This window comes from Athene noctua, chromosome 8 (genome assembly GCF_965140245.1).
Source record: "Athene noctua chromosome 8, bAthNoc1.hap1.1, whole genome shotgun sequence".
Taxonomy (NCBI): domain Eukaryota; kingdom Metazoa; phylum Chordata; class Aves; order Strigiformes; family Strigidae; genus Athene; species Athene noctua.
The window spans coordinates 25,478,897-25,504,362 of NC_134044.1; the positions used below are offsets into that span (position 1 = coordinate 25,478,897).

At 39.2% G+C, this 25,466-nt stretch overlaps 1 protein-coding gene across 2 annotated transcripts in view; it reads right to left on the reverse strand.

Moving 5' to 3' along the window:
• Positions 1-5,290: 5,290 nt before the first annotated feature.
• LOC141963227 (neuroserpin) overlaps positions 5,291-25,466 on the reverse strand; it is a 56,218-nt gene continuing 36,042 nt past the window's right edge. The window contains exons 6-9 of one of the 2 annotated variants that reach the window (XM_074912372.1): positions 19,774-19,871; positions 12,467-12,553; positions 11,113-11,202; positions 5,291-9,302 (exon numbers count right to left, since the gene is read on the reverse strand). In XM_074912372.1, coding sequence (XP_074768473.1) covers positions 9,226-9,302; positions 11,113-11,202; positions 12,467-12,553; positions 19,774-19,871 — 352 coding nt within the window. In that variant the 3' untranslated portion in view covers positions 5,291-9,225. The remainder of the gene's footprint in view (positions 9,303-11,112; positions 11,203-12,466; positions 12,554-19,773; positions 19,872-25,466) is intronic. The other variant, XM_074912371.1, reaches the window with a different exon arrangement.

Genomic DNA, 25,466 nt, shown 5'->3' on the forward strand with positions numbered 1-25,466 from the left:
AATATTCATAACAGTGTTGCAGGAGATGTGATTCACTGTGTGACATTTGGTGTGCTATTGTGTGACACCAGATGATTAATGCTCACAGCAAAACACAGACTGGTTTAAATAAACAGAATTAAATATATTTTTACGATTATAGAAATCATGTGTTACATCTCTGAGGGAACATCAGCTGCTGCTCCCAAATGCTTCATATTTGTTGGCTTGTTTTTAAATGCTTTGATTGTTCACTGGATTTTTCTTCCACATAAATCCATTGACACTTTGGCCTAACAAGGCGAGTCAGTGATTTGGACAGTAGCTTGGGACACAGAGCGTAGCTGCACATCAGTCTTCATCTTGGTTTATGACCAGCAATTTACAGCATCATGCTGTTCCAATTTTCAGCCTCAGAAAGACATCAGGAGAGTTTAAAAGGGCAGGGACCTTAACCCAGTGCCAAACTAGCAGGGTTCTTCCTTCCCTGCCCCAAGGGCGTTAGACCAACTGTATTTGTTGGTCACTCAGCATGAGGGTTACCGACTCTGTTCCAGCAATGCCAGTTTCTGTGGAATGAGACACTTGGGCTACAGTGGAATGGGTGGACCAGAGACCAGTTCTGAGTCCAGCGTGTGCCCGGACAGTGCTTCAGCCATGGTGCATTGGAGCAAAAACCCCTGTGATTCAAACCACCATCCCTCTGCATCCCCTCCACTGCGGGAAGGGAAGACAGGCACGCAAACCACTCGCCTGTGTCACACACTAGTCAGTGAGTACAGGCACAGGAGTGGAGGGGAAGCCAAAAGGAGCACCAGCCTGACAGCAGAGCCACCATCGCTCTTTGGATCCCAGATCTTAGCTGACAAGGCAGTAAAATATAATTTTCCTGCACAATAGCCTTCTTCCACATGAAGCAAAATCTTAACCTGCAAGGTTCTAGGTAAATTGGGAGATTAAGGACAGGAGTAAATACTGGGATTTGATACTGTTCTACCAACAGTGTTGGGGAAAACCCAGTCTGTGCAGGTTTTGATAGTGCTGCAGCAGCTTAAGTCACCAGCAGCATTACTGCCATTCTTACAACGGCATGACACACAAAAGCACAGCACTGTCATAGATATCCCTTAGTTTATTTGGAGACTGTGTCTTCCACGTGTCTGTGCTGAATGTGAACATACCTGCAAAATGAATAATCTCCAAGCACCTTTTTTTTCTTTTTTTTTTTTTCTTTTTTTAAAAAAAAGGCTTTGTACAGAAACTCTAAAAAATAAGCCGGGCTTTACAGCACTGAAGGAGATACAACTCTAAAACCTGTTTTCCATTTCAAAACCTTTGTCTGTAGAGTAATCCATATGCATTTCTTGGGGAAACAGCAAAAACTTCAATCTGCCTTTTCCTTAAATGCTCTTCAGCTTATCATGCTTACAATGAAGGGTGGGAAATGGGCTGCCAGATGGTTAATGGCCCTTCTGAAAAATAGCCTTTTACATTCCTTTTTGGAAGTCACTTGTCATGGAACTATCATAATATAATCCCTGTACTCTTGTCGTTCATAGAGGAAGCATATTTTAAGCAGGTGTTATCAAGGCTATTAGAGCCTGAATTAACTTGTCTCAAAGATACTTCTTAGTGTACTGCCAATAAATCTACTAACAAGTTGCTGTATCTAGAAAATACATGCAAAGTAAGAAGGAAGCAGCATATAAGGGAATGAGTTCTGCCAGCTCAACTGGGAGTCGTGGCTCCTCTTCAGGGCCCTCCATGTCAACGGTGGCTGGTGAGCTTTGCCACTGCCCATCGTCTTATAAACCTGTTCGTTTCCCCAGGATTCTCTACCTTCATCTGTTCACTTATATTTACCATGTGAATTCTCTGTGCAATGGTTGTAGGCAGAGGAACACGCTGCCCACAGTTTCAAGAGGCCTGAATTCATCTTATTTAACTTCAGGGAGCTGAAGACAGGAACCTTGCCAAGCTAGGCTCCCTAAAGAGTTACTGAGAAAGGGAGAAGGACAAACAACCCTTTTATTCCATTATAGGTATCCTGCACCAAAGTCCTCCAGCCTCTAAACCAAGAGGCACAGAGTAGCTTCATTATTCTGCACTGATTATATGGCTTCATGCAGAGATACATAGGTTAGATTTTGCTTACTTAGTGTAACATAATAGTAAAACAGTAGCAGCATTTGTGATTCTCATTGTATGTTCACATTTAAAGGAGTGCATGCACGTGTACACAAAATACAACTTGATAAATTCCACGTCTTGTATGCTTACAGTCTTGACATTTTTTCTGTAGAAGCACTGTATTTAGAAGTCTGTTTCATATTTTCAGGTAAATTGCCTGAAATAATTTTTGCAAATTAAGCAAAAGTTGAGTTCTTACTAATCACCTGGTTCTTTGTTCTCATGCTCCAGGGCATAGCCTGAGAGAAATCTGCACATAGTCCAAAACTGACTGAAACTAATGGCAATCTTTTTTTTTGATGCACTACAAAGGGATTTGGAACAGGCTCCAGATGACTCTGATTAAATTTAGCTTTTTCTGATGATGCTCTTTGTTATGGGTGTTTTGGACACTACTTGTTTGTTTGCTTCATTTAAACATTTAAGTTTATGAAGCTAGGTATTCCCTCATTTCTGCACTTTCTCCCTTAGAATGGCTCACACCTACCTTGTTGTAATTGTGACAGTGAAGAGGAAGAACTGGTAATGTCCTTGGCTTTTGTAAACGCCTGATACAAGGCAAGCTATTTTACTGATGGTTCCAAGCTGCCTGTCCCACATGTGTTATGATTCAAAAGGTCAGCAATCAAGAGGTCACCTCCTCAGAACACTTTATTCCATAGATGTATACACATTCAACTTGGAACACTGGAAAATAAATGAATTAAAAAAGCTCAAGGTTAGCCTGTTCAACTTGCACCCTATGTAGCAGTAAGACTAGGTCTGAAATATTGTGACAATCCACAAATAATATCTGTTCAAAAAATCTGAAGTGAATTTATAAACTGCAGCACATTGTCTCGGATTCTTTTTTTTGTTTAGACCAAGGAGAAAATTCTGTAGAGGAATAATGGAGACATAAAACAGGCAGGAGCAACACTAGAATTGGTCTCTTTTACCTCTCTGTGGGTGTCACTGAGGGCTTTAACAGCAGCTCAGCTGATGAAGACATATCCTCTGTTCAGAGGCAGCAGGAGACTTTTATATGGTCCTGCTCCTGGAAAACGACAGACTGTCACTATATGCTGGCAATTCCAAGCTGCAGCCTGACTCAAAGAGAATGTTTCCCAGGAGAGCCAATGAATTTTAAGACCAGTATTTCTCTTGCAATAAGCTTGAGAAATTTTATTAATTCCTGTGTCAAACTATGCCAGCTTTCTGGCTGTTACCTTTAGAAATATGCCATCTAAAAGTATATTAACAATGACAAAACCCTTAAATAAACAGGCGTTTTACACTGGACTGTTGGTGACTGGTGATATGTGGCATTGTCCAAACCATGATCCTTACAGGTCTCAGGGTAAGATGGACTTCATAATGTCTTTTATTTCTTAGCAGGTTTTGACATATTTCTTTCATTCTGTTCAGGCAGTGCTATCACACACTTACCACTGCAAGTTGTTTGGCTTTAAAACATGACTCTTAACAAATACATGTAAATAGCGTAAAAACGTTAAACTATGATTGGATCTAAACTCTTTCAGTAGCATTAGAATACTTGAAGGAATGGTTGAAGGCCATCTAAATTAACTGTTGTTAAAGAAAAAACAATTTTTCTATGGTCAATTCCATTACCTTAACGAGAGCATAAAATACATGATTTCAACACAATACAGATTGCCTCCATATGTGGTGGGTTGTTTTCCTTACTTAAAAGCACTTCAACACAAATAGAGAATATTTTTTTCTGTAGGAATTCTTCCCTCACTTTATCCAAAAGATGACCCTTAGGGAAGAGAAGATGTGTGTTTATGAGAAACAGATAGTAAAACAACTCATTATCAGCAAAGCATGGGTCGTGTCTGAAGCCTCATTCATACTGTGGTTCAGTGGGGCTGAAAATATAAAAATGGAGGCAATGGGCTACATTCTCTAGCTGCAGGAACAATTTCCATCATTTTCCTCAGCCAGGTCCTAGTAGACCTAGAATTTTACTACCTATCTGCCAGGTTAGTTTCCAGAACACAGTGTTGCAAACACATCATTAAGAAAAGAAACTTTCAGACTATTTGATCACAGTTGAAAGTGAAGAGCACTGGCAAGACTTTTGCATGCCACGCTTTTTAGGAACAGCTGCCAACGTTTTGAGCTTTGCTGTGCTTGGCTTGGAGTTGCACCTACCTGAGAATAATTAGCTGCCCGACTTCCAGGCAGAGCCATTAACAGAGTTTGGAGGCCACATTTGTAAGGTGCTTTGAAAAAGTCTGAACAATTTCTAAAATAGCAAATGGAGCTGAGACTCATCTACTGTTTGGATAATACATTTATCTTCACCACCTTTCTCCATTTACCTGCCTGCCAGAGCAACTGTGAATAAGTCTGATAGCCTTCATTAGCCTTACAGCCGTGACTATTGCGCTGTGCTACCGTCTGTAAACTGCAATTTAAACTGCATTTTATTACATGAGTTTTGTCTATCTTTTTATTCAGTTTGCCTAATGCCTAGAGCAATTGGTCTGTGACTCAGGCTTCTAATTAGTGCTGTGAAATGAAAGACATTCATGTGGATGTTGTTTTAAGAGCAGTAGTATAAAAAGAGAACAGCATTTGAGGAGCTCTGGTAGATGGGGGTAAGAGGTAGCATTGTTCATGAGTTTTACCGCACCAGATATGTTTGTGTATTGCGAATGGTTTCTCATTTGTAACTTTGTTTTATAGCCCTTAACTGATGCCAGTTGGAAGCCAAAAGACAAGCTACTGAACCAATTACCAAAGGTCCCCAGTAAGCAGGCAGAGCCTTCATTCTGTCCGGACCCCCGTAACTACTGCAGCTTGATCCAAAATCCTTGGGGGCTGCAGACAGCTTTACAAGCTAAATTAATCTACAATTTCTCATCAGCTATGTCAGTAGATGCAGAGTAGCTCACAAGGGAAGTCAACCCACTTCTTGCTGATATTATTTGAGTTAGTAAGGTAGTTTTCCTCCTCCCTAGTACTGGGTTTTGGGGGTAAATCATCCATCTCTTTTTAATCCATGTATTTCCATTTTCTACTGTAGGGATAAAAGCAAAGATTGCCCATTAAAAGGGACAGAAACAACTCAAGAATTAGCTTGTAAACACCAGTTTTGGAGCATGCCTCGTCTTTTTTAGGAAATCCTCATAGGATTCAATATTTCCTTCTCTCCATGAAGAGAGTAGAATACCCGACAGTGGTGTCACCTCACTGCACAAGGGGACAACACACTGGGAATCTGCTCGTGTAGAAATTCTAGTGACTGTACATAAGGCAGCAAGGGAGGGAGGAAATAATGGTAAACAAAAGAACAACAGAACAACAGGGCCAGTGTATCAATGACTTCAACCATCGATATTTCTCTCTTGTAGTTAAGAAAATGTGTCCTTATTGCAGCACTGACACTCTGAAGTAACCACAGTACAGCTCTGCTGCTGTTCATGGAGATGGGTTGAAAGAACAATCTTTTTCTTTTATTCACCCCACACCAAGTGCACAGTACAATCATGTAGTTTGTGAACTGGGCAAAAACTCCCCTACGAGCAATGAACTAAATCCAGCAACCCGTTATCAAGAATCAGAGGAAAGTTTTCAACACAAACCAGGTTTTTTCTGAGGGTTTGTTCCCGCCATCCCCATTTATGAATCTCAGGCACCTGGGTCTCATTACACTCTCAAAGTCAAGCCACTCTCCTTGATTTTCCCAAGACCTACACACACTTGAGCACCATTCAGGCCCTTCAGCTTTCCAGCAGTGCCAGAGGATCGCTGTCAAGGGGAGAATGCTTCCCAGCTTCTTAGGATAGAGTGACATCTTGTGGTGTCTTCTTTTGTCCATCATTGAAAAACAAAAAGTAACCTTGACTACAATTTCTGTTTGTTTGTTTCCAGCATAACACTAAGAGCTTGTTTGTCTGAGGAATATCATGTACTTGATTCACAGAAACAAACACAACAGAGTTTGCTTTGCCATCATCAAGGCTTGGGGAAGAACAGTGAAAATTAGTGCTTGGAACAGCAACAAAAACATTCTAATTCATCCAATGACAAATTTTTGCTTGAATGTAGCACAAATCTAGAAAAACTGTTTGGTGCTCAATCATGTACAGGTGGGATTCTATTAGTTAAAAGAGTGAGTCTCCAGTGGTAGCACCACTACTGAAAGATCTGTAGGGAAAGTACTCCTTCCAGCTGCAGCTTTGAAAAGCATTTCCACCTGGGCTCCAGAACATGTACACAAGAGAAGATGACAGCATTAGGCAGCTGCATCTCAGACTTAAACTCCATCTGCATCACAGACAGATCTCAGTAGACAAGTGTCACATCATGGGTCACTTACACAGCACAATTATAGAAGTTTCAGTAATTTATTTTCTGATATATCCTCCAAGACAAAATACAATTTTCATTTTTTTTTTTTCTTTTTTAAGACTACATACCTAAACTCACATATGAGCCACTAGTGGCAAATTCCCCTTACCAAAAGAAATTTAGGCAAAAAGAAAAAAATCATTTTGCTAGTTTTGTCTCAAAAAAAGCAATAGCATCTTTGAAAGGAACATTGTATAAAATCTAGATAAAAACCACAACGGAATAGTATTCATATTCCTCAACAAATTGGTAACAATACTTGAGATATTATCACTACTGAAAAGCAGTATTGTTTGAGAGCTGTTCTCATTGTGGTCTACAAATAACATCTTTGCATAATTTGGTAATACATCAATTCATGTTGTTGAAAACCAGACAATTCTCAATTTTCAAGAAACATGAACTGGCTATTTTGTATCTGTAAGGACTAGGAGAGTATCAAGTAAAATAACTAGTGCTTGCATTTCTGTTTCTGGGTTTCCTATATGCCCATTTAGGCAATCCTCAGAATCAGATGGGGAATATGTAATTCCACATCATTCCACTTATACCTATGCTCAGTTTAACTGCTAAGGAAGTCTGCACTTGCCTGATATCCTCAACAAATATTTCTGACTGGCAGCTGTCCTTCTATAATTCCACGGCTTTAGTTCAAATCTATCTTCAGTCCTTCCCTTGGTAAGAAGCATCTATGCTGCAAGGAACTAATGCAAAGAAAACACAAAATTCGTCAGGAAGAACTTTTGACAGACTGAAAATAAACATGACTGAAGGTTGTCATCTGCTTTCTCACGTCTTTCCAAACCAGACCGAACACCTCAAAAATTAGCCTGAAAAAAATGCAATAGCTTAAAAATCAGGCTCCAATAAGGTTAAAACCAAAAGAGATCCTTAGCATATGGGTGGCTATTACAGACATTAGGTGATATTCATAGAATCATTTAAACATGAAAAACCAGCCCTCCTGTGACCCCATGTCAAAGGAGCTGGTTTTACCTGCAGAGACTAGTTCTAGATCTTGGTAACATTAGCCTCTGCTCCTTCTTAGAAGCACTCCCTTTTTTTCTCTCCCAAGAACAACACTTTTAGTTATACAGAACCAAAAATTGCAATTTTTGTCTAAATTTGAGTACAAAACCTGTCCCACCAAGTCCAGACTATAATATATTAAGGGTAATAAGCAACAGCAGTACACTAAGGAGCTCCATTTTCTTCTGTGCAACAGATCTACACAATTCAAGGAGGCAGGGCTAGAAATGTGTTCAAGTGCCCTTTCTCTGGGGGAGCATAACCAGCCCCCACAGAGAACATCCATCACTTTGCAGTTTCATCTGCATGATTTGCACCAGCAGTATAAAAGAAGTAAACAATGTGTCAAATTTTGGAAATTCTTCTTCCATGAATAACTTTGAGAGCAATATCTATGCTGTTTTGAAAGGAATGTATGCCAGAGAAGCCTATAACTAAAGTTCAGCCAATATGCATTTGTTTCTACAGAAATCAAAAGACAAAACTCCTATTGACTGAGAAGAAAGCCACTTATTATCCAGAAGTTTGTATTTATGATCTGTTTCAAAGGAGCGCCTCCCCTCTCTTCTCCTACTCTCTTACCTTTTTAATAACTTCGGTTCCTTTTATATTTTGCACAATGAGGGAGGAAATAATTATATGCCTCTCCGGTGACAACTGGTACTTCTCCGCTTGCAAATGGAAACAGCAGCTAATTCCCCTCCTAATATTTACTTGTGGTATGTGTCATTCTCCTCTATCAGTTTATTTTCAATAAAAGGGAATAAAAAGGATTATATTGTTCCTTTAGACATTTATTTATGAATAGAACATTTTTAGACACTTAATTTTAAGGGTAGGTTGGTTGGGTTTTTTTTTTTTCTGTTTGTTTTTTTACTTTGAGAAAGATCATTCTAGATCCCTTGAAGTGAGATACTGCAAAGCTTAGAAAAACTACTTTGGGGGAGAAAAATATGTCCACACAAATGACATGACTATTCAACTATTTTACTTCAACCACATACATAGCTATTCTACACTGACTAGTCTCAAATATTCATGCGATCAAATTTTATTGGCATCAACACTTAGGGAAGGTGAATTGCAGAGTCACATGCAGGAGCATTCATAAAAGCAACATTTTAGAATCACATGTGGGAGAGTTCACACAAAGTCTACCACAGTTATTTTATAGAATAAAATCCACTAGGCTTAATTTGTTCCATTAACTTTGATGAGACAGCGTATCGCAGTCTGTTTACTACTTTTACAGGAAGAGATCACATTTTCCAGATGTAGTTCTTCAATATAAATTATCATCGAGGTTTGCCATTTGCATTATTCAGAGCTGCACACATTCTGCTCCTGTCTCATTGATCAAATCAGTCTTTGGACTGTAAAAAAAATTACGAATAACGGGTTTGCAGTTTTTTGCTTTACAATTCACTAGAACAAGAAACAGTTGTTGACATGTACACAATTTTATTTTAAGGACACAGCAATCACAATGACAGAAACAGAACCATTACTTTAATACTGTAAGCTTTCCTCTGGGAACTGACTTGCACACAGTTAGATCCAAAAGCATTTAAACAGTATCTTGGGGGAAAAACACAGCAAACCTTAAATATATTAACTTCAAACTTTATGTGCTTATCTCCTCTTTTTGGTAGCTGGTGGCAGTTAAAGCTCTTCAAAGTCATGGCCACTTGTATTCATTGCTTCAGGGTGCATTACCCTTCCCATGAATAACACAGTACCTGTGGAAAAAGTGGGAAGGGAGGAAGGAAAGGAAAGATGTCAGAACCGAAAGAAAAGTTGAGGTTATAAGATGATGGATACTGGTAATAAATTTTAGGGCATGTGGTGCACAATTTTTATAGGAACATATGTCTCAGAGAGCTTGGTACCCATGAAAGGCAATGGATCAACAGCCCTAGAGAAGGGGACCTCTTTGTATTCAGAAATGATACAGTACAGACAAGAACTGTGAAGTCTTCTGCATTTCAGAACCCCTCCACTTATTTTAAAAGGCTTGATGGAAAACCCACTAGAAATCAACACAAAGGTTCACTTTCATTTTAAAGGTTCTGATGACGGTCCATGAAGTACTGCCACTGGTGCCAAGTGCCTATGACGCAGGACTGGTTTCTAGGCTGGGGGACTCCAAAGGTGGCAGCTAACTTTAAAACTGAAGTGTCAACACCTAGTGAGAGTAACCTTTGTGATCACTTCTGACCCTCTCATGCCTGAGCTGCTGGACAACGTTCCTCAAAATTAAAAGTGAGCTTCAGAAGCTCCACACCAATCAGTTAATGGTTATTAGTAGTTAGATACTTTGAGTTCACAGATTTACTCCATATTAGAGCATGCAACCCACAACAAGGAACTCTCTATGCAAACACCGCTCCCCTACACAATTTAATCACTATTTACATCTTTCCTATTTTTATACATTTCTATCTAACCTGTTTAAACACAGTCATCAATCATGAGCACCCAGGGTATTCTTGAGAAGAAGCACAATCATCACAAATTTTTTTCCAAAATGTTTCTAATCTTAGATTTCTAGATTAGTAAGGAGCTTTTGGGATTTAACTACAGTTGTTGGCAATTTCTCTTTCTACACACAACAGCAAGGCCCATGCAACATTAACAACGGACCTAAAGCTAGCCAGTTTTACTCTGTTCTGATTTAAACTTTTCTTTTTGGGGATTTTTTTTTTTGTATAATGAGTAGAGAAATGAGCAGATACCCTCCTTCAGATACATTTTTGCCTAATTATGTCTACAACAGCAAGGAAACTCAATTTAGTTTTGGTCAAAACTTCCCCCCAAGAGTTGGTATCATGCCTTGTGCATGAGTGACCCTACCTAGCTATGCTGTATTACTGCAATCTAAATGGTTTAATAAACATTGATACCTATGATGGGGATCTCCAATACAGAAAGAAAAAAAATCAAACCTAATCTACTGGAGTTTGCTTGTAGAACATGTAAGATACTACAACACACAGAGCCATGACAGTTTCTGGGTGCATGGTAATGGTTTGCGATCCAGTCACATCCACATTGTTAAGACAAATTACAACTATGAAACTAAGGAATTACTTATTCATCATTGCCCGTTTTGCTAGTGAGTGCTGTTCTCATCCCTCGCCTGCCACAGAACACTTCAAGAGCACAACAGAATTATTCATAGCTGTAATATCTGTCCATTATGCAAATCATTTGGTACCAGGAACATATCTCACTGGTCTTACTGCAGCCAAGCTCTTACAGAATGCAATGATTATGGATATTCAGGGCAGTAACACTGTGCTCTCTGAAGAAAAATGGTGAATTTTTCTTCCCCGGGGTTTTTGACCATGTAATCGTGAATATTTTTCAGGATTATGTAAGATTTTCGTGTCTTCCTTGGAGAAACATTAAGGGGACATAGAAAAGGTGAGTCTTTCAATATTAGGTATTTTAAGACAAATGAGGGAAAATTCATTTTATGAGGCCAGGTCATTGATCAAAATATGCAATTTTCTTGAAAAAATGTGGAAGAGCCTGCAATATTCTCACCTGTTCTTCTGTTTCTGACCAGAAAGAAAAAGGGATGGTCAACTATAACCTGGGGATACAGCACTGCCATTCTGCTAATGGCTATCATTCCTAAAGGAAAAAGAACATAGGCAACTTGTTAAATATCACTGCATAATCCCCTCCTCTTTATGAAAGATACTTGTGAGGCTCATGAACAGACAAAGTCCTGCACTCTCAGCACTAAGCGTCACCAGGAAACAGCATGAAAAAAATCTCACTGAAAATGGAAGAGACCTACAGAGTCACTGAATGACTGTTTATGCTTTGAGAATGATTAACAATGGAGAGTGGCACAATTTCCCAGGCTGAGGGAGCAGCTTATAAATTTTAAGATCCAAAACCTTAAGAGGAGTTATGACTCCCACTCAGTTGTAGAAAGAAAATGCATTATGTTAGACAGCACTGCTGACCTGTTTTAAAACAGCTCCAAGCCTGCAGCTGATAGTAAAAGGTAACCCTTAATAATTATGGAATATGCAGCTAAACCAGCTGATCTTGCAGCTTTTAGCTCCAGCCTTTAAATAATTCAGAGGTTGAAAGTAAAATTAACTGGGAATCAGGCAGAATTTGACTTTTTGTTATATTTATTTGGAGATGCATGGATTTCTCCAGGACATTGTTTCCCAGTGTTTCATTTACTTTTACATTTTCACTGCACTGTTTATAAAGACTCATGCATGCCAATAATCTCTGTCCATATTCATGTTACAAGTTACAGATATTCATGACCAGAGAAGTAATTCTTCCTTTCTTCAAAGACTGGTGCAAGTACAGACAATCAGAAATCACCTAACAATACATACAGGGAACTAACACAACTTATTTCCAAGAAAAGCATGTGATAACCAAATAAATCAATGCTGGCCTCCTACCATTAATGGGGGACAGCTACATTTTTGCATTTAGTTCTTCCCATCTTGCATCTCTGTATACAAGCTTAGTAAAATGGAATTGCAACAACTCTCAACTTCTAACTATTCTGGATCAAATGCCTCTGACCATCTCAATTGATAGATAAAAAATTATGAATACTTAAGTTCCATTAAAAAAAGAAAAATAAATAATTGCAAGTCGATGCCCTCCTGACAATCAGAAACAAAATAAAGGTTTTCCACAGAATGCTCAAAATTCTTTGTGAAACATACCATGTTAAGAAAATGCTAACACTTTTAGTTTTCTAGAATTCTCTTCTGAAAAGCAGCATACTTGCTACGCTGTGTCCTCATGCTATATACTATGTAGCTTCCCTTGCTCTACAGCAAGCCAGTTTTAAAAAATTAACTAACACAGAATAACCAGACATTTGATTTAGTTCTGCTTTTCAGTCAGGTACCTGAGGCAGCAGCAGCTTCTGATCCTTCCTCATTAACTTCTAGAAATGCCTTGTGAAATGCCTTTGCAAGGTAAAGTTCCTTGTTATCTGAAGAGGAAAAGGAAACATGAATTTCAAGTGGCTCTACAGTAAGATTGAAGTATTTTAAAAAACCCAAAACAAACACTGCCAAAACCCCCAACACTATTATCCACCTATACCAAGTAGGGAAAGATAAGACCTTTGTGCATAGGAGCTGCATTAAAATACCTTCTGCCAATACTTTTAATAGCACCATTTATCTTGCTTAAATTTCTAGTGCTCTCCCACGCTACGTGTATTAAAATAGGATGGCACTACCTAGAGCACCAGTACACCAGACAGAGTAAGAGACAATCCTTGAACACGAGATTTTAAATGCAACTATTGGGAAAAGGGGTTATGACATTATATGACAAATGCTGATGAAGAATTTCACTTCTGCATTAGGTGCAATATAGGCTTCCTTCAGGAAAATTAGGTATTTTCTTTCTTTCTGTCATTATATTTAGAAGAAGCTAAAGAGAAATATTTATTGCAAAAAGTCACCATGGAACTTGGGTTTTTTTTTCCAGTCTTGTCTGTTTGTCATCCTTCTTTGTCAGTATTTTAATTTCAGTCCAAGGCTACTCCTGCTTAAGTCAGCGGACGTTTCATTATTTTTCTTCAGTGGCTAAATGATCAGACCGAGTGAAATACTCAGCAGCTCGCAGGAAGCAAGGCACGTGACACCATTTAATCTGTTTGACTAAGTTTCATCAGTAAGACATAACGAGGATTAGATATACATTTATTGTACCTGCATAAAATCCACAGTAATGACAGAGCACAACTGGCAGTTAAGAAAGGAATAAAAGCTTTCTCAACAGGGAGATACACAACCATGAAAAACTAATCTAACCACCCCAGTGAGACAGCTATACCATTTTGTATTTCTGATCCTTCACTAAATCTTCAACACCAAAAGTCTAGCTGATGGTTGACTAAGGAGGGAAAGCTTGGGACTATTCACCTAATTGTTACCCATTTATTTTGGCTTTCACAACAGCCACTAGTTCTAATACTAATGACAGCCAAACCCACAAGAGACAACAGTTTAAAGTGTCTCTTCCCAGCAGATCTCATTACTGCTACATACACTCAGAACTGAAGTAAACTTCCTAAATTCAGCTGCTCACCTTAAGTCTCACCAACAAAAGCCCCAAATCATTCCCTTTGGAATTGTGTGTAGTAACACATATACCGACACTGAGAATCGTCTAGGTTGGAAAAGCCCTTGCAGCTCCTCCAGTCCAACCATGACCCTCACCCTGACCGTTCCCAACTCCCCCAGATCCCCCAGCGCTGGCTCAGCCCGACTCTTCAACCCCTCCAGGGATCCCGGGGACTCCCCCCTGCCCTGGGCAGCCCATTCCAACGCCCAACAGCCCCTTCTGCACAGAAATCCTTCCTCAGAGCCAGCCTGACCCTGCCCTGGGCAGCTTGAGGCCATTCCCTCGGGGCCTGGCGCTGGCTCCTTGGCTCCAGAAACTCATCCCCCCTCTCTGCACCCTCCTGGCAGGGAGTTGCAGAGGGCCAGGAGGTCTCCCCTCAGCCTCCTCTTCTCCAGACTGAACCCCCCCAGTTCCCCCAGCCGCTCCCCAGCAGACCTGTGCTCCAGACCCTGCCCCAGCTCCGTTGCCCTTCTCTGGCCACGCTCGAGTCACTCAATGGCCTTTTTGGGGTGAGGGGCCCAAAACTCAACCCAGGAATCGAGGGGCGGCCTCCCCAGTGCTGAGCCCAGGGCTCAGATCCCTTCCCTGTCCCTGCTGGCCACGCCAGGATGCCATTGCCCTCCTGGGCCCCCTGGGCACACTCTGGCTCATTCTCAACCCCCCCAGTCCCTCTCTGACCGGCAGCTCTCCAGCCACTCCTCCCCAGGCCTGTAGCACTGCTGGGGGTTGTTGTGGCCCAAGGGCAGCCCCCGGCATTTGGCCTCAGTGAAACTCCCCCAGTTGGGCTCAGCCCATGGCTCCAGCCTGGCCAGATCCCTCTGCAGAGCCTCCCCACCCTCGAGCACATCAACACTGCCACCCAACTGGGTGTTGTCTGTCTCACCTTACTGAGGGTGCACTCCATCCCCTCATCGAGATCATCAATAAAGATGTTAAACAGGAGTGGCCCCAAAACCGAGCCCTGGGGGACACCACTCGTGACTGGCCACCAACCAGATTTAACTCCATTCACCACAACTCTTTGGGCCTGGCCATCCGGCCAGTTTTTTACCCAGCGAAGTGTATGCCCATCCAAGCTGCAAGCAGCCAGTTTTGCAGGAGAATGCTGTAGGATACTAGATTGCTAAATACTGTCCGAGTTCTAGGCTTCAGTTCCAAGCCTTCAGTAATGCCAGCTTAAAAGATGGGATAAAGTTTTCACTGTGTTACTTTAAAACAAGGGATACACAGCATCTGCTTAGCTTGAACACTAAGCATAACTCAGAGCTTTTGTCTCTTTCACTGTTAACAGAAAGGCCACTTGAAAACACAGTGTGGTTGAGTTCAAACACTAATATCACCTTTAAGCCTCAAGCATTACCTGTAAAAAATAAATCACAAGCTAACTAAATACTGCAATCAAGTGTTAAGTAGTCATCCCCTAAAGCTCCCATTCCATTATGGGCCCATTAAGGCTCAAGTTTTCAAAAAACCTTTTAGAACAAACACTGGATGTGCAAGCACATTTACATAGGTGGCAATGGATAGATACCCAAGGCAAAAAGGGTGACAGATGCAGGCACCTCAGTAATTCCTGCTGTGCATGTCTCGCTATGTCTGTGCTGTCTTAGTAAATGTGTCAGTCAACAGGATTCTTAGTAAGTTTATTGGTCAGTTCTGCAAATTTTACCTTCCAGGCAGCTGTATTTTGCCACCCTTGCTTGAGCCCATTTAAAAGCTCTATGGAACATTTGAGCTATAGGGCACATACCAAAAGAAAACAATAACTGCAGCCTTTATAGAAAAATGATGTTTTGGAGTTCCTTATCTTAAACCCATTTTTATGTTTAATAACAAACAAATGCCCACTTAGCCTAATCACATATTTTGATCACAGGCTTTTTTTTTTTTTTTTATTACAGCACTTAAGCCTGCTCTTGTGACCTGTAATATTCACAGCAATACTCAGTATTTTCATCCTGAATGCTTTAGTTTGCATAGGGCGGTGGTGCTTCTGATACTCCAAGGTATATTTCTGGTCAAAACATTTAGCACCTCAGAAGACTGGTCTCTATCTGATGAGTTTATAGACCCTAATTCAGACAGCATAAACATTGCTAACATTTGCCATCAGGTGTAATAGTAGGCCTACTTGTAAATGTTTTCAGGATCTGAGTATTAACAAACCCAACAATATTTTGTTAAGTTGACAGGAATACAAAAAGCATCACTGCAGATGAGACCAGCGTGTGTCTAGCACACTGTGCCAGCTATAGTATTATTGTTACGTCAGAAGAAGAAACAAGAAGCCTGACAGATGAAAACCACAGCACAACCTATGAGAAAACACCCTCACACCCAGCGTGTGCCTTATACCCTAAACCAAATTTCTAATCCACTGACTACACAGAATGCCTTTATTCGATGTAGTATAGCTATTTTTCCTTGCTCTGAAGCAATTATTTTTTTTAATCCTACCAATCTCATGACCTCAAGGAACACCCAGCAAAGATCTCTGCGGTTAAGTTTTCCATAACAGAAGCACTTTCTATTTGGTTTCCATTTGTTTGTCTTTCACTGATTGGATGTCTTTGTCCTTGGATGGCGAAAAAGGGAATTCCACATCCCAATTTACATTCTCTAGGCTCTTTCTATTGCCACCATCACATTCCTCTCGTTTATCCCTCCTTAAAGTAAATGAATCTATTTTCATATGGAAGCATAAAGTTGTCACTGTGTGTTGCAGCAGTCTTCTCTTTGTTCTATTTTGTGATTGTTAAATCACTGGCTGCTATACTTCATATCATACACGTCTTGTCTTTATTACACATCTTTCCTTTATGGCTTTCACTGTGGATAAGGTGGGGCTTACTTGTTTATCTACTATCATGTCATTTTTCTCGAGTAACTTCTACGAACCTGGATTTTCACAAAAACCAACATGCTTTGATTTTCAGCATCTCAGAAGTAAGTCCCATGGAGATTTGGTACCAAAGTTTAAGCTTTCTGCAGGACCCTAGCCTAGATACCATTAATGTGTGGGAGTAATCTGAAGCTTACTTCTAATGTACATAACTCTGTTAGTATCACACTTCATTTGTCATTACACTCCATATGCTTGCGAACTCCTACTCATAGCTGCCAACTGGTTGCTCTGCGAGTCTCATTTTAAAGAAGCATGGAGGTTTATGGGCTTTTCTAGCTTAGATTGGCCCAGAAAATTTATACCTACTTCAGCCAAGACATCGAAGAGCTATTTACTGGACTGATGCTCTTTCTAACTACTCTATACTGTAAAAGTAAGTCATTAAGATCACTTCACTGCTCACTGAAATGCAGGTCACCTTGAGGTTAAAAGCAGTGGCCATTTAAGGTATTATACAACAGTAAGAAATATGATAATCATTTGAAAGAGAAGGGAAATTTTAGTATTGAAATTAGTTCAAGGGTAAGTCCTAGGTGGTATCAAAATACTCAAGTGAGGTGTTTATGCACTGTGTAAATTATAATATCCCACATACCAGAAGATGTTTCAAGATTATTTTGAAACACTTGATGGACTCAGAGATGCGAGTAAAACCTGTCAGTCTTTTGCCGAAAGTCAGAGCCTGAATACATGCAACTAGACAGCCAAATAGGAACGTCCTCCTACTCCCCTGTGTTAATTGACAAAGAACTTAATTTCTGCAAGAGAGTAACATTTAAAATGTGCACTTGGTTTAATACTTTCTCCCTGGTTGCTCACAATCCAGCCATCCCAGAAGGTAAAACCGACTTTTCTTATTTTCATTTTTCAGATTGAGTGCAAAAAGCAAAAAAATTCCAAATATTGAAAAATAAGTCTGTAATCCTGCAGTTTGATTTATATCCACTAAACCCACATAGAATTTCACTGAACTCAACAATCTGTGCCTGGATCTGATTACAGGATTAGGGCTGCTGTTGAAATTGCAGACGGCTTTCCTTGACAATAATCCAAAAGCAAAAGCAACAGGAGAGGGGGAGGACAGTATTTTTAAATGCAACAGAATTTCTCAAAAATCCTCCTTAGATTTCTTTTATGATTTGTATCTTCCTAAATTAAAAGTGTCCAGACAAACATTTTGCTCAAGTATCTGCATTTAGGGTTTCATGAAGTGCCAAATTTTCCAGAGGGGTGACACTGAGATGCATGTTAAATTCCAGCTTCAACTTCCCTGTTACCTGAAATGCTATTCAGGTATTTGTAAAAGCAAGCCTTCAACATTTATCTTCATGATTTCCCCCCCTCCTTCCTCCTCCCTCCCCATTTTACATTGAGAAATTAGAGATAGGAAACATATTCTATATTCTAATTACTCAAAGTTCCATCTCCATTGCATCAAAAGCTGAGTTTTCATGAAAAACAGTACTTCAAAACCTTTTTTATTCTTAACTTACAAACGACCTTTTCATCACCTGGTAGCACATGCACTTTTAAGTGAAAAGCAAGAAAGTTACAGTAAAACTTAACAATTCTCTCTATAAACTGTTCTACAATAGTTAAGTTAATCTTTAAATGGCAGAGGAGTTAATTCAGTCGTGCAAAACCTGGTATTTAAATCTTGTACAGTACAACTGTCAAAAATATTAAACATTAAACAAAGAGTCACATGGATTAAAACACAAGCACATTCCAATCTTTCTGCTAACCTCTTAACTACAGAATTAGTCCCCAATAGGTGAATTTTACATGAAATTAAATAAGAGCCAAGCACTGCCTTTGTGGTTCAAGCTCCCATGTATTTTTCCCTTCTCCTTAGTACTCCTCAAGTAAATATTTTTATATAGAGAGAGACTAGAATTTATTGCAAAGCTTACTTTTCTTTGGGGTGGCAGAGAAATTGAAGGTGTTTTTCTTCAGGAAAATGGTATTTTAAAAAAGGATTTTTCTTTTATTCAAATTCTTTTCACATTAGCTCCAGCTTTTCCCACAATTTCACCAGAAAAGCGGAAGCATCGAAACTGTGGAATACGCTATAAAAAGTATTTCAAACTTAGCAAAAGTGAAAAGGATATGAAAGGATATGAAAATCGCAAACATTTCTACTGTAAATTTCAGAGAAAAATTTGCCTTCATTGCAACTATTTTGAATAAGCCACGCAGGTGTGATTGCTTCCAGAGACAGACAATTAAAAACAGGTATTTCACATCAGTTAAGGATCTATCTGGCTGATTAGGCAGTAACCCATAGAGCAAAAGAACCCATACAGGGAACAGTTATAAGCATGTTACAAGAACAATGTCAGCAATCTCACACTGGCACATGCTTCTAGATGGAGAATAACTGGGTTTGCCAAAATGCAGGTCTAGATAGACCATGCTAAATACAGGGCTTGTGTGGCTACTTTTGTCACACAAAAAATGAAACAACTTCTCAGGCAAAGATGACTCACTACCTTTTGTGCCACTTCAATACATTTTAGGAAGTATTAAAAGCATAAATATCTAATTTCCACCTAAATTTCTAAATGTATTGGATATTTCAAGTTCTGAAAAGAAAGTGTTGACAACATATTGAAATAGGTAAGCAGCATATGTGACTAAATTGCTTTTATCTCAGAACTCTTCCTTTCCTACATTGCTTCTATACAGCAGGTATCTGGGGAGATGACTAACTGTACAACAGCTTAATGCTCTTAACGCTCTGAACAAATAGCCTCAGGAGGCAAAAAACGACAACCCCCTTGTTGTGTGAATCCCACATCCCTGATGATGGCAACATCAAGGCACTGAAGCCATATATTGCTCTCATGTGGTTCTGCCTCTTACAGAGGATTACACTTTCACTACATTTCTAATGAGACCCCCTTCTGAATTACTCAGAGCCAACTTTCCCAGGTCAAAAGTCCCCCACCCCACACACCCCCTCTCTGATGGATTTCTCCCCTGCCCCACCTGCTCCCACAGTGAGCACACTCTTACACATTACTGCAAAAATCACAAAGGATCAAAAAATTGCTTAGCAGGTTTGGGGTTTTTGTTCCATAAAACCACTCTGAAGAGCTTTTTGGCTCTCTTTAGGTGATTTTAGTACCTTCTCCTATACCCTGAGAAACAACACAAGAACCTCTTACCGGACATGGCAGTGAGGTCAGCACTGCTGCTGAACAGTTCTGTAACTCCCAGACCTCTCCAGACTTCTTTCAGATCGATTTCCTGTTCCACCGTGAACCTGGAGAATGTAATAGAAAATTACAAAAAGCCCATATAGAAGCAGTACTTATTGTTATTAGAACGTTAAAATTTCTAGGTAATGACAACTGAAACACCAGATTAAATAATACAAAGTAGGAGACTCGGCGCGGGCAGTATAATATAGTGACACCTTCTACAAAAATGCTTACAAACAAATTATTCTCACAGCTGGAATTTTTTTTTCCTAATGCAGAAGCAATCAAAAAATATGCTAATAGTATGCACAGTGCCTGACCATAAAACCTTAGTGCAAAATTATGCAGTAGCTAATGTAAATGCTTACTTTTTATACAAAAGGTTTACTATAAAAACTGAATTTAACTGTATACATACTAGAATAGAATATCAAATAAGGCAAAGGACAGCACAAACTTCACAGACAGCTGTTGGCAAAGGAGGAGTAGGAAAGTAAGAAGGACACTCCATTTTTGTTCAGACACTATGAGCAAAGGCCAGCAGTTATGAACATGAATATAAAGCATTTCTGACTCAGCTTCTGATTACTCTAGTGGCAAAATTTTAATTGGGTTTCGATTGTGAGTAAAGAAAAGGGAAAACAAATAGTTGTTAGCACAAGTGCCCATGTGAGTATAACCTGGCAGGATTTCAGGGTTAGCTTGCAAAGCCGTGTTCTAGGCTATGTTACTATGCTGGAAGGACAAATTGAGATTTATCCCAAGGGCAAGATTTTGGGCAAAAGCTTGTTCCATTTACAAAGACTGCTTTGCAAACATTATAAAAGTTATGCCTGTTGTCAGCAAAAGAAAAAAAGACTCAAGTCCTTTATGTATGGCCAGAAACAGACTGGACAGCTGGAGAAAAAGAAATATATCAGAACAATAATAGGAATGGCAGCCCTGACCGGAAAATCACAGAAGTCTACAGACAACCACAAGAGACTAATTGTAAGTGTCTGTTATGGGTACTCTATAGAATGAGCAAACAAATTATTACTGATTTACATTATGCTGCCAGTGACTGGTTATAACTGTACAACACAAAATACATAGTCCATGAGGTGGTTTCCATTTATATATGGGGTTTCTCCAGCGAGCCATTCAGTCAGAAACAACTCTGCAATTCCACTGCAGTCCTTAGTGACGGGTCTTACCTGTGCTGGAACCAAATAAAATATGTGCTTCTGTGTAATTTCCCTTTTCAGGATTAAACTTCCTCAGCTACTTGGAATAACATGATCTTTTCAGGAGAAAGCACAACCCAGAACTCTGAACAGAGAACAGCTGATGAGGAGCCAAGATGTATAGTACCTCAGCACATACAAGCCTTGGCAGCTTGAAAAAGAATAATGTGGACATCAAAAGACAACTGGATAAGAGTCAAGTGGATCTTCCTCACTTAAAGCATTTACACAGAATGAGAAAAGTCAATACATAATCTACATTCATAATGAACTTAGAAATGCCATTAGAAGCCAAAAATCTATGATGGAACAGATATTAGCCATGACCCAGAGAAGAATTTTATGCAAGTTAAAATAAGATCTGGAGATAGTTCAGGATCCGTAAATCACTGGTAGCATCTCAAGTGTTCATGAGCCCTGTCCAGATGAATTCCAGGATATGCCTGGAATAAAACCACAAGAACTCACTGCTGTGATTTTATTGTTCTGGCAGTTCTCAAAAGAATTGGAAGAGGCCTACAATGATTTATGTACCGGAGGAAGCCTCTCATGGTGTTCTGGCATATTCTGCATCAGTGTGGCAGCATTTATTTTTTTTTTTAAAAAAAAGACATGACCTGAAAACAGCCAATAGATGGAAACATCTATTATACATCTCTATCATACAGGAGATGGAAATGTGTCCTGTTAGCACTCTTCTCTTCGAAAGCTGTGGACACTCACACTGGTCAAAAAACTACAGAGGCAGGATGCTCGCAAGACCTTATGTATGATTTTAGCTTTAAGCCAAGAAACAAATCTACAAGTTGCTCATTCATTGAAATTTCCCTGGCTTCTAGGCTCCAAAACTACAGACCACTTTCACTCTCACTACTCACTTGTAAAGTAGGCCCAGGTCTGTTTTAGAGACTTCAGTAAAAACCCTAAGAAAGATGACCTGAGACTTGATTCCTAATGCTAGAGTTAAACAGTACAGAAGTTCTGTCTGTGCACATAGACTAAACCCAGAGGGAATAAATTCAGAAATATTTCCTTCCATATTAAAACTATTTTATAACATTTTGAGAAATATATCCAACTGTACCTACCTTACAAATCTCCAGAAGGAAAAAATAAATGAACATTAAAATGTGTTTTATAAAAATTTCAGAGTGGTGTATTTTCCCCTTTTTGGCTTTTATTTCACCACAGTTAGTATTAAATTATCCAGCTTTCAAAACGATTTAGCTATTAACTAGCAATGTCAAACTAGTAAGGAATATCAGGACAGCAGCAAGAAAAATCTGCATGAAAAGCAGAATTTGAGGTCACAAAGAAGAAAAATAACTGCTAAAAAGTGCATTTTTTTCCAACTGCAGAGAATCACTGTAATACATAAATGGAAATCAGGTGGGTTTAAGTCTCTGGACCACTGGACAGAAAATACACTTATCTGCTACGTGATGAATTATGACCCCAAAAGCAATCATGAAGAAAGATGCTTTTGCATACTAATCAAGAGGTTTGGGGGATGTTTTTGAAAAACCCCAACCCAAACCTGTAAAGCCTCTGCTGAATATGCATCTAAAAAAAAAATATGCATACAAGTTGATTGGTTATATTGATAAAAAATACCTACATGAAGGATAGTAGCAGTCACTTAACTACTGGATAGAGGCTATACCTGACTGAAACCTCCTGAAAGGCAAATACTGAGCAAGTGGATGAGTGAAGGTCTCTACAGTAACTACAGAAGTGAGTTCCTGCTTTTATGACAAAAATATGGTAGACCAAAAATACATCAGCTCTATAAATACCAAAGTATCCCCTTACAAAAATAAAACTAATTACTTCCCTTCTCTCCTTTTAGCTTTGTCATATGGTAAAAACCCACCCTAAACCACCATTAAAAATAGTATCTCCCCTCCTTTCTCACATGCTCTGAAGAGCAGTGAGAGTTTCAGATAAGTTAGCAGTGATATTTCAAATATTTTAGCTGACATCGGAATTAGCCTCTTTTGAAAAATAATAGGGGTGCTTTTTGAAGTTTAATTTCAGGCTACGTAATCCAACGTAAACATTCAGTAGGAGTTATCCTCCAGTCATATTCAGATTTCTTTACATGCCTTATAGACAGTCATGTAGGTATTCAAAATCATAGCTGACAACCTAGAATACAGGAAAGAATTTAAATCTCATTTCCCAAGCCAGGCATTTGCTGTTCCTTCAGACTTTGGAAACACCAAGCTATATGATACGAGCCCTGACACATGGTTATTTACAGTGTTCATCACATGTAATGAACCAGATGGTCTTTTTTTTTTTTGGTGTTTCTGATGCTAAAAATGCAATGAAAAAATCAATTTCAATACTTCAGTATCAGAAGTCGTGGAGTAGTTGCAACTGGGAGCATTAAAAACCACAGAGGGAAACCCGAGAAACAGACACTGAAGAAAAGATGAGGTATTTTCACCATAGGACCAGAACCAGAATGGTCTGTTGGGCCCAGAGGAGAGCTTCTGTACTTAAGCCATTCTAGAAGGTTCACCAACACACATGTTGATGGTTATATGCTTCTCCAGACCACCTCAGAAAGCACTGAGCAGAAAGATATTAATAAGGGATAGTGACTCTGCCTATCATCTGTTAGCCAAAATCGAGAAGATGTGAGTTAGCTCTGTATTTATTTTTACAATGTTCATTTCTAAAGACTCTCTGCTTCCTACATGTACAATGCAGTCCAAATAGCTGAACTAGTTGAACTTCCCTCGATTTCCACCATCTTTGGATCTCTCCCACATGAAATGAAGAACAGAATGAGATGCTTAGGAAGTAGAATTAGACTGAGAAGCTAATAAGTAGTTCTCTAGAGAGTTTAGCAGAGAATGATGATATTTTCATAGAATTTAAAACTTATGCAAGCATTAGATTAATGATTAGATTAAAATCTACAGTCTCCTTACTTATATATGTGAACCTTTAGGCTTTGTACAGAGCATTAACTTTAACATACCATACCAGGCCATCTTACTTCTATTTTACAGAAGACAGAAAAAAAGATGGCTTCATCTTTTATGATGCTGTGCAACCCTTCTGAAACGCTGAATTTTTTTTTTGTGAAGTCCTTAGAATTGAAATCTTTTCGTGAAGTCCTGATCCACAGAATCAAGAAGGATTAGGGTACACTTTCTAGTTCACTTCTGTTGTATAACTACAGCCTAGTGTGATTCATCCCAAAGGCTATAATTTTTAAAATTACTAAGAGTTCTGAATGAGCCAAAGCAAGAAATACCAGGCTTTCAGATTGGTTCTAATACATTAAATTCTGCAGAACAAAGCAAACAAAAGGAATGGCTCTATTGCTTCAAATAACAATATTCTTGCTTGGAGGACAGGCCTTCAGGATCTGAATCACTATTTTAACCCAGCAAGCAGCCTACAATACAAAGCTGCCAGGTGATATCAAATCCAACATTTTTGGTTGGAATTTTAGCTAGGTTTTCCTGAGGTGCTAGAACCAGCCTGCATGATTTAATAGCCTGAAAACAAACAAGCAAGCAACAAAAAACCCCTGCTAACAGCAAAACAGAAAAACCCCAGCTGCTCTGACCAGGTGAAGCAAAGCAGGTTATGGTTTTTTCTCTGGCAAGGTCCTTCTACCTGTGGCTAAAAAGAGGGCTGCAAAAATTGGCTGAGTATGTATTTCAGTGGGACAGTTTTATGTCTTTTCCATGACTGTATCTCAAGAACTATCAGCACTGGCCTATTCCTCATGAAAAAGGGACTCAAACATTAAAAAAAGGCAAAGTGTTTGTTTTCATTTGGGTTTGGTTTCTTTTTTTGAGAGAAAACAACCTTCAGCTAAAAAACCCTTACCATTTCAACACCTTCTAAGTATGTTAAAGGTATTTTAAATGCACAAAAGAGCAAGAAAATCATTGTAGAGAGCTGGGCATACTGGAAGAATCCTTAAGAGGAGATCTGCAGGCTGTAGCACTGTTATTAGGTACTAGCTCCTCCTATGCTCTTCAAATAATTTATGTTAGAAAGACAGCTTTGTAAATTAGATTCATGGTCTGTTTCACTCCTATGCAAAAAGTGGATTAAAATGTTGATCACTTTAGTCTGGGTTAAGCTGGAAACAATGATTTGAAAATGAAAATGAGAAAGTATAATTTAACTATTCTGTACAAATCTCTCCTTTGCTATTAAGAGGAATAATACACAATTTCATTTGCACAGAGATAATGCAGACAGAAATTGGGAAGTTGTGATTAACTCTGCTCTGGCTAGTCATTCAGGTCCTATTACAAATGTGTAAATGTCCTGGTTTCAGCTGGAATAAAGTTAATTTTCTTCCTAGTAGCTGGTATAGTGCTGTGTTTCAGATGTAGGATGAGAATAACGTTGGTAACACACTGATGTTTTAGTATAAAACTGCATAGCAACGAT